The sequence below is a fragment of the Leptonychotes weddellii genome, chromosome 8 (assembly GCF_054177405.1).
Source record: "Leptonychotes weddellii isolate Sample4059 chromosome 8, ASM5417740v2, whole genome shotgun sequence".
Taxonomy (NCBI): Eukaryota; Metazoa; Chordata; class Mammalia; order Carnivora; family Phocidae; genus Leptonychotes; species Leptonychotes weddellii.
The window spans coordinates 23,215,984-23,226,167 of NC_138376.1; the positions used below are offsets into that span (position 1 = coordinate 23,215,984).

Here is a 10,184-nt window from a genome sequence, read left to right on the forward strand (position 1 = left end):
TGCTCCGCCTGCGCGGGCGGGGGCTGTCCTGCCCGACATCCGCCCGGGGCCGCGCCGCCCGCCGCCGGCCGCGCTCACGAGGGACGGCGCGGGGCGCGGGCACAGGAGCGGAGGACGCTCCCGGGACCGCGCTCCCGTCAGGCGCCACCGCGGGCACCCCGCGCGGGTCCTCGGGCGGGCCGGGCGTGAGGGCGGCACCCAGCGGGCAGCCCGGGAACCCGCGGGCCGGGCGCTGCCGGCCGAGGACCCCGGGGGCGCCCAGCCTGCTCCCGGAGCATCGGTGCCTCCCGCAGAAGCAGGCGTCACGCTGGACGGCCCGGAAGGTCCTTTAGTACCGAGCACTCCTGCGGAGAGGAAACTCCTGTTTGCTGAAGGAGCAGTTTGGTTCATTCCCAATTCTAACGCTCCACAATAAAAATGATGCCACTCGTATTAATCTGTTATATTCAGCAAGCGTGTAGCGATTTGGCTGGGTTGAGGAGGCAGTCCGGCAGCACCAAATGCATTTTGGTGTCTTATTAACTGTCAGGTTAACAGGACAGAGATGGACAGGCAGCAAGTACTCCTTGTGGGTACAGTACGAGCAGACCACCGTAGGCAAGCCATACAGGTGGGGGCATGTTCAAGAAACATGGTGTAGCCCAGGTGAGGGATTATATGGTTCATACCAGGGAGAAGAGTGGCAGACAATGCTGGGAAGTTGGGCTGGACTCGGCTGGGGTAATAGAGTAGCAGGGCTTGGATGAATTCAACATTCCTTTCCCACCCTCCAGGCTCCTTCCCAAAAACACATGCAGAACCAGAACTCAAATGTGTATCATAAGTTTATTCCCGATGCGGGACAGATTCCTTCCACCCCCAAAATGAATCACATGCTGCCCTGGAGAGATCTAGGAGATTCTCCCACCATATCCTGGGAAGGGGTGAGAAAGGCAGGTGCTGAGGACAAGGCAGGCTTTGCAGTTCCCCAGCCTACTTATCCTCCCCTCCTCAACAGAGGAGAGCTAGCTGTTCCCCACTATTATTCTCATCCACTCTTCCCTTAAAGGAAAAAAAAAAAAAAAAGACAAAAACCCCTCAAATACGGGAGGGAAGGGTCCTGGGCTGCGACTTGAGGTGAAAGGTCACCAACAGAAGAGGGACAGGGAGGGGAGGAGGGACCATCACTGTTTCTGCTGCAGGGCCTCCTTCCTTGCTGCGTCCTGTAGCAACTGTGTGTCCACCTCATCTGCTGGCAGCTGCACATAGCGGACCACTGAGCCCCGGATGAAGCAGTTCTTCACTGATAACTAGAAAGAAAGACAAATAAGAAAACACCCTGAAAATTGTCCACTGTCTGGGGCGCCTGGGTGGCTTAGTCAGTTGGGCACCTGACTCTTGATTTTGGCTCAGATAGAGATCTCAGGGTGCTTCACTCCCGTGCGTGCTCTCTCTCTCAAATAAATAAAATAAAATCTTAAAAAAAAGAATGTCAGGTATCCACCCAGGAGCGTCCTGCTTTTGTTTCCTCTTCACCATCACCAACTCACCATGTGAGGATATTTCTCAGGGTCTGTAACACTGATGTCAGTTAGTTTGATGTTGAGGTACTAAGAAAAGAAGATGAACACCGTCATTAGCGCTAGAGACAAGATGCAAGTACCCAGCCCTGAAACTCCCCCCTCTCCTTCCCCAAGACCCCATTCTAGGCTCCCTCATATCTTACCTGATCCACAGAATGGAGGGTTCCACAGATGCTGTTGGGGGAGAAGGAGGAAAGAACCAAATCAGTTTACACCAAAATCAACAGAGAGATGATTTCAGAGCATGGATAAGAACATGGCTGGGAGAAGTCAAGGTTTGAGGGAGCCAGAAAAGGGAGAACCAAATGGGGCATTCCTAAGCCCAGGAACAAGAAAAACAATGCATTTATTGTAGTGTGTTATTTTAGACCTCACATCTTCTAAAACCAAGGCACTCTTAGCAGCTAGTATTAAACAACTGTTATAAACTAGGCCTGTGTTCCCCATAGTATTTGCAATCTTTACAGCTACTTCACAAGGTAGCTATTACCAAACAGGGGCTCAGAGATTGTGTAATGTGCCCAAGTGTAGAAGAAACAGGGACTTGAGTTCACATCGGTCTGATCCCCAAACCATCAGCTATTTTCAAACATTTGCTGGAACCCCATATGTAAAGTAGACAAAGTAGCTTAACATTGTTCTTGATGATGCAGGCACAGGGATGTCCTCTCCCTTCCTCAGTCCCTGGGCCCTCTGAAAAGTTTCAGAACACCAGGGCTCCAAGTCATGCTACCTCTCTCCCAACTTCTTTACTTTCTGTCAATGGCCTCAACAGTCTCACAATCTCAAATCCTGAGCTGTACTTCACCATCCTCCATGACCCATGTACCCATCATTTGGCAACATTTTCCTAACATCTCTATAATTCTTTCTAGTTTGACTTCTACAAGCCAAGGTCTAATTACACCTCAATCCTGGCCACCTTTATCCTAACCACCTACATGTCATCACCAGATTCTATGTTCCTTAGAACTGTGGTTCTCAAACACTGATGTGTGCTCAAAAGTTTTATAAGTCTGAGATAAAGAAACACAGGTTAGGGGCGCCTGGGTGGCTCAGTCATTAAGCGTCTGCCTTCAGCTCAGGTCATGATCCCAGGGTCCTGGGATTGAGCCCCACATTGGGCTCCCTGCTCTGCGGAGGCCTGCTTCTCCCTCTCCTACTCCCCCTGCTTGTGTTCCCTCTCTCACTGTGTCTCTGTCAAATAAATAAAATCTTTGGGCACCTGGGTGGCTCAGTTGGTTAAGCGACTGCCTTCGGCTCAGGTCATGATCCTGGAGTCCCGGGATCGAGTCCCACATCAGGCTCCCTGCTCGGCAGGGAGTCTGCTTCTCCCTCTGACCCTCCCCCCCTCATGCTCTCTCTCTCTCAAATAAATAAATAAAAATCTTTAAATAAATAAATAAATAAATAAAATAAAATCTTAAAAAAAAAAAAACACAGGTTAGTATAGCATTGTGTTGAGCGTGTATGTAGTATGCTAAAGGTTGTCAGTATTTTCTTCCCTAAGAATAACTCTTTAATTGCCCTTGCGATTTTTTTGTTACTAAAAAAATTTTAATGAAATGATTATAATGTGCAGTTGCTTAAGCATCAGACTCTTGAGGGCACCTGGGTGGCTCAGTAGGTTAAGTGTCTGCCTTCCACTCAGGTCACGATCCCAGGGTCCTGGGATCAAGCCCCGCGTCAGGCTCTCTGCTCAGTGGGAAGTCTGCTTCTCCCTCTCCCTTTGCCTCCTCCCCCCGTTCATGCTCTGTCTCTCTCTCAAATAAATAAAATCTTAAAAAAAAGAATTGTAAAGAAAATAAAATATTGGGGAAAAAAAGCGTCGGACTCTTGGTTTCAGCCACTTTCAGGTCTTCAGGTCGTGATCTCAGGGTCATGAGATCGAGCTCCACATCAGGCTCTGCGCTCAGCTTTCAGGTCTTCATCTCAGGGTCATGAGATCGAGCCCCGCATCAGGCTCCACACTCAGTCTGCTTAAGGCCCTGGGGTGCCTGGGTTGCTCAGTTGGTTAAGTGCTAGACTCTTAATTTCTTGATTTTGGCTCAGGTCATGATCTCAGGATTGAGACCGATCCCAGCATGGGGCTCACACTGAGCATGGAGTCTGCTTTTCTCCCTCCTCTTCCCTCTGCCCCTCTAAAAAAAAGAAAAGAAGACTCTCTCTCTCCCTCACTCTCTAAAATAAATCTTAAAAAAAAAAAAAAGTCCGTATCTTGCCAAAAATAAAGCTGGCGGTTCTCTGTTGGACCCCAATTTTTGTTAAATTCTAAGTCTTTAAAATCCACTGCCTGAGAGACACACTTCCTCAGTGGTGGTTTCCCCACATCCCTTGGCTGCTGGGAAGACTTTGACAACACCCTATTACCATCTGCAGCGGTGAAGTGACTTTTGAAACTGCACAGGTGGTGTCATTTCATGCTGTCTCTTAATATCTGGCACAACAATGGTCTGACAAGCATGAGAGAAAGCTCTTTTCCTATACCAGTGGACCACCTTCAAATCTTGTCCCTGTTTTAGGATATGGGGCTATAACATAAGCTATTCTTGCCATGTGGAAGACCCAGAAAGGAGAGAAGAGGAAAACCAAAAACAAATCATCTCATAGAATTGCCTAGGTGGTTCTGACTTCCATTCTTGTCTCGCTATATGGCCCCAATCTATATGCCATCAATACCATGTCAATGTTTCCCACACTGAGAAATTATCTCACAAAGAAACGTGGGAGATACTGTTGGGGGCAGGGGGGTACAGGGATACACTGATTCAAAGTTTCTAAAGAAGGGGCGCCTGGCTGGCTCAGTCTGTTAAAACATGCAACTCTTGACCTCAGGGTTGTGGGTTTGAGCCCCACCTTGGGTACAGAGATTACTTAAAAATAAAATATTTTTTAAAAAGTTAGGTATTAAGAAGAACACTTGTGATGAGCACTGGGTGCTGAATGTAAGTGATGAGTCACTAAATTCTACACCTGAAACTAAATTACTCTTTATGTTAACTGGAATTTAAATTAAAAATTGAGAAAATTAAATAAATAAATAGAAGGTTCTTTTTTTTTTTTAGATTATTTGAGAGAGAGAGAATGAGAGAGAGAGAGAGAGCACGTGAGAGGGGAGAGGGCCAGAGGGAGAAGCAGACTCTCCGCCGAGCAGGGAGCCCGATGCGGGACTCGATCCCGGGACTCCAGGATCATGACCTGAGCCGAAGGCAGTCGCTTAACCAACTGAGCCACCCAGGCGCCCCTAAATAGAAGTTTCTAAAGGATAGTCAGGTAATAAGTAACAATACTTTATTTTTTCTTTTTTTAAAGATTTTATTTATTTGACAGAGAGAGACACAGTGAGAAAGGAAACACAAGCAGGGGGAGTGGGAGAGGGAGAAGCAGGCTTCCCCGCGGAGCAGGAAGCCCGATGTGGGGCTCAATCCCAGGACGCTGGGATCATAACCTGAGCCGAAGGCAGACGCTTAACGACTGAGCCACCCATGCGCCCCAAGTAACAATACTTTAAATGTATATACTTCATTTAAAGGATTTTTTTTTAAGGACTTTTTTTTTCCTAAAGAAAGATGTGTACAAAGTTGCACACATAAGGATGTCCAGGGCAGCATCGTTTGTAAAAGCAAGAAACTGGAAACAGCCTAAATGTCCAACAGCAAAGTCTTGATTAAATTAGTTCCCGGGCGCCTGGGTGGCTCAGATGGTTAGGCGTCTGCCTTCGGCTCAGGTCATGATCTCAGGGTCCTGGGATCGAGTCCCGCATCGGGCTCCCTGCTCCTTGGGAGCCTGCTCCTCCCTCTGCCTCTCTCTCTCTCTCATGAATAAATAAATAAAATCTTTAAAAAATAAATAAATAAATAAATAAATTAGTTCCCAGCAGCTAATAAAAATGCCATACAGACATTAAGAATATTAAAGATCGGGCTCCTGGGTGGCTCAGTCGGTTAAGCGTCTGCCTTCAGCTCAGGTCATGATCCCAGGATCCTGGGATTGACCCCCGCATCAAGCTCCCTGCTCAGCGGAGAGCCTGCTTCTCCCTCTCTCTGCCTGCCGCTCTGCCTACTTGTGCTCTCTATCTCGCTGTCAAATAAATAAATAAAATCTTTAAAAAAAAAAAATGTTAAAGATCAACTTTATTGACATGGAAAATATCCACAACATATTGCCAAATGAAAAGCAGGTTTCACAGTTGCATAAAGAATATGACCCCAGGGGTGCCTGGGTGGCTCAGTCGTTGAGCGTTGAGCGTCTGCCTTCAGCTCAGGTCATGATCCCGGGGTCCTGGATCGAGCCCTGCATCGGGCTCCCTGCTCCGCGGGAAGCCTGCTTCTTGCTCTCCCACTCCCCCTGCTTGTGTTCCCTCTCTCGCTGTGTCTCTCTCTGTCAAATAAATAAATAAAATCTTTAAAAAAAAAAAAAGAAAAGAAAAGCAGGTTTCACAGTCGCATAAAGAATATGACCCCAGGGGTGCCTGGGTGGCTCAATCGTTAAGCGTCTGCCTTCTGCTCAGGTCATGATCCCAGGGTCCTGGGATCGAGCCCCACATCGGGCTCCCTGCTCCGTGGGAAGCCTGCTTCTCGCTCTCCCACTCCCCCTGCTTGTGTTCCCTCTCTCTCTGTGTCTGTCAAATAAATAAAATCTTTAAAAAAAAAAAAAGAATATGACCCCCTTTTTATCTTTTTTTCAAGTTTTTATTTAAATTCCAGTTAGTTAACATACAGTGAAATGTTCGCTTCAGGCGTAGAATTTAGTGATTCATCACTAACACAGAGTACCCAGGGTTCATCACAGCAAGTGTCGGTCCTTAATACCCATCGAATCCATGCCCCCACACCCACCTCCCCCTCCAGCAATCCTGTTTGTTCTCATAGTTAAGAGTTTGTTTTCTGGGGGCGCCTGGGTGGCTCAGTTGGTTAAGTGTCTGCCTTTGGCTCAGGTCATGATCCCGGGGTCCTGGGATTGAGCCCCACATCGGGCTCCCTGCTCGGGGGGAAGCCTGCTTCTCCCTCTCCTTCTGCTGCCGCTCCCCCTGCTTGTGCTCTCTCCCTCTCTCGTTCTGTCAAATAAATAAATAAATTCTTAAAAAAAAAAGTTTGTTTTCTGGTTTGCCTCTACCTTTTCTTTCCCCATGTTCATCTGTTTTGTTTCTTAAATTCCACATACGAGTATGGTATTTGTCTTTCTCTGACCGATCGTTTTTAATTTATAAGAGAGAGTGCGCAAATGTGCGCACACCAGACAGAACTGGACTTCAGTTCTGGCTGTGTCATCTACTAGTTGTGTAGACTTGAGCAAGTTTCTTAACCTTTCTATGCTTCAGTTTCCTCATGTTTAAGATAGCAGTAACAGTATGTGTCCTATAGAGTTCTTACGAGAATTAAATGAGTTAATAAATGTATTCAGAATAGTGCTTAATTGACAGGATGTTCCCAAATGTTAGCTATTTTTCTTTCTTTCAGCACACACTTATTAAGCACCTACGATATACCAGGTCTATGGTAGACATTAGGTACACAAAGGTGAGCTTAAACATGGTCCTGGCCCTATAGGAAGGACAGGCCGTAAACAATAAACATACTTTTATGAAATCACAATTTGAGAAGCACACACTAGGAAAAAAATAGACTATATGACAGATACTACTTGGCGAGAAGGACCAGGAAAAACGTCTCTCCAAGGATACAGCATTTATCCATATCCTGGATGCTAATTAGGAGCTAATGACAGAAGGGGGTAGAGGCTGTAAAAGCAGTACAGACAAACGGGACTGCACTGGTCTTTGGTTTATCCTTTACATTTTCTTTAACAAAATGGAGATTGTGCCATATCGACTATTCTGCAACAGCTCTCCGTATCAATACATCTTATTCCTCTATGACAGCTGTATATTATGGAAGTGCCACAACTTAATTAACCCATTCCCTATAGATGACTATTTGCTTCCAATTTTTGGCTATTGCAAATAAAACCACAAACACCTCTGTGATACACCTTTACTTGTGAAACTGATGCATACATTTCTATAATTGGGTCAAAGGAGTAAATAATCAGAAATAACAGAACTATGTTCATTTTGTTAAAAAAAATTTATTGATGCCTCTGCCCTCTGATGGCTCTCTAATACTTTAAGCTTAAGGTCATTTATTTCTTTTGTATCTCTCCCACTTTGTCCAGCCCTCAAATAATACTTGTCAAAGAGGTTCCAGAGCCCCGCATTTACCCACCCCCTACGGACTTGCTCGAACAGGTGCCTACCTCAGGTCATTCTTGAGTTCCACGACCACATCCTTGCCCACCAGGGACTTGAAAAAGGAATAGAAGAGCTATTGGGCGAGAGAGGAAAAACCATCACCTGGGACGGTACACGGTAGGAAGGAGTGTCCCTCCCTCTGCTAGTATTCCCAAATACTGGTATTGAGATCTCCACCACATCTCTGGCAGTTCTCAAAACTTTACGGGAAACAATACTCTGACAGGGATGACCGGCTGGAGCCCAAATACACTTCACTGAGCATGACTTAAAGCTCCAGAAAGACGCTCTGCCCGGCACCCCTCGGGCTCTCCGGGTCGGTCTCTCAATCGACCACCTCTCCTGGGCTCCTGCCCACCCCCGCAACCCCCCACTCCCAGTGGGCAGAATTGTAGAAAGCATCCCGTTCTCACCCTCCCAAAGCCTGGCCTCCGTCACAGAAATACTCCCTGAGGTCTAGCTCTTCCCTCCCCTCCTGTCCCCAACTCTCCCGCGCGTTTCTTTTGTTTTTTTCCCCGCATAAGGGGGGAAAAAAAAATCCCATTTGCTCCCAAGTGTGTCCCCCCAGAATGCGAGGCGTAGGAACTAAGAACAGAGGGCAAACCCCAGGGCCCAACTCCGGCCCCGAGGGTCAAAGCCTAGACGACCCCCCGACACACAACCCCCCCGCCGCGCGCCGTCTCCAACCGTCCGGCCCGCCCGCGCTCCCCCAGGGCGCCCCCTTGTGACGTCACGGTACCTACCATGGTGCTCAAGCCGCGGGCTGCCGGCCGGACCGGGAAGGCGAAGGCAGGGAACCGCAGGCCTGGGGTCGGGCGGCAACCGGGAAGCGAGCCCGCGCGTGGGGCGGGACGGAATCGCGCAGGCGCAGCGAGAAAAGCCGCGGAAGCTCTGAGTAATGGCAGGCGCGCGCGGCAGACTCGCGGCTCCGGGAAAGCCGACAGGGGAGAGCCGAGGGGGCGTTTAAGCCGGGAAAGGGGCGGGTCTTCCTGCCTTCCCACTTCCTCCCGGAGTGGCGGGCTTCCACCACGCAGGCGCGAGCCCGAGCTGTTACCGAGTTTTGAAGAGGCTCCTCGCCTTTCCGGGGTTTTTACTTGATAGTGCCGCCCACGGTGCTAACACCCTACAGACACTCTTTTGAAAACTGTCGAGGAACTTGGGAAAACTCCTGATTTGTGCACTTTTCTATATCCGTTACACTTCGATAAAAAATAAAATAAAATGTTGCAGAGTCGCCGAGATTAGGAGCCAGAGCACTAATCTTGATTTTATCAAAGGTTCCCAATAAACATTTTTCTCCCAAGGACCCAATCTCAGTCCATGTTTCTTACACCCTTTTGCCTAGGGCTATCCTGTAAAGGACTGAGTAAAACCAAAGAGAAGCTTGCTCAGGGGTAGAAATTCCTATTCTAGTATTTCACTTCCAAATACGCCCCCTCAAACACTAAAGGACACAAGTGCACAGTTACACAGACTTCTATATTCATGCCCCTAAGGGTTTTATAAAGATGTGATATTATGACACAATAGGTGAAAATACTTTTTTCAAGGAATAAGACTGCTAAATCCATTTCTCATCTTGCAGAAAAGTATCCATACGTCAGCAGTTTGTTGTAAAAATGTTTTCTGCATGTAAAGGATGTAATAATAGACTCTATGAGTACACAGATGTTGGGTGTCCTAGACCCCACCTATAAATGTCATAAGGACATCAAGCAGAAGTTTGTTCCCCCCAGTTAAACCCTAAGCACCTAAACCAGTCTATCACTGAGTACAAGCAGAAACTATAAATAGCAACTGCTCTAGCTGGAGCTAAAGGTGCCTGATGATCAAAAGTTATTTTCCTGCTTGAAACAATTAGTTCATGATAATTCAAGTAGTTTCCCCTTACCAGTTTAATCATTCACAATGATTTCACAATCAGATCACACTCACACTCTTCATGAAATCTTCTTTACCTTACTTTTCAAGGTACGCTCACAGTCTATAAAGATACCAGAAGAGGGGTGCCTGGCTGGCTCAGAAGAGCACACAACTCTTCATCTTGGGGTCATGAGTTTGAGCCCCACAGTGGGTGTGGAGACGACTTAAATAAATTAATTTAAAAAAATAGGGGCTCCTGGGTGGCTTAGTCATTTGGGCATCCGACTCTTGGTTTCGGCTGAGGTCATGATCTCAGGGTGGTGGGATGGAGCCCATAGCAGGCTCTGAGCTCAGTGTGGAGTCCGCTAGGGTTTCTCTCTCCTCTGTTCCTCCCCTCAGCGTTCTCACATATGTTCACGCATATGTGCATGCTCTCTCTAAAATAAATCTTTAAAAATAAAAAAATAATAAACTTAAAAATAGTAAATCAATAAAGATACCAGAATAAA

General features: G+C 47.2%; 1 protein-coding gene across 1 annotated transcript; it reads right to left on the minus strand.

The window, feature by feature from the left end:
- Window positions 1-806: 806 nt before the first annotated feature.
- LSM2 (LSM2 homolog, U6 small nuclear RNA and mRNA degradation associated) lies at window positions 807-8,690 on the minus strand. The gene is made up of 5 exons (XM_006738447.3): window positions 8,556-8,690; window positions 7,818-7,885; window positions 1,706-1,736; window positions 1,530-1,589; window positions 807-1,289 (listed from the first exon to the last, which is right to left on the minus strand). Exons 1-5 carry the CDS (start codon window positions 8,556-8,558, stop codon window positions 1,164-1,166), a joined length of 288 nt encoding a protein of 95 aa, XP_006738510.1. The 5' UTR covers window positions 8,559-8,690; the 3' UTR covers window positions 807-1,163.
- Window positions 8,691-10,184: the final 1,494 nt, after the last annotated feature.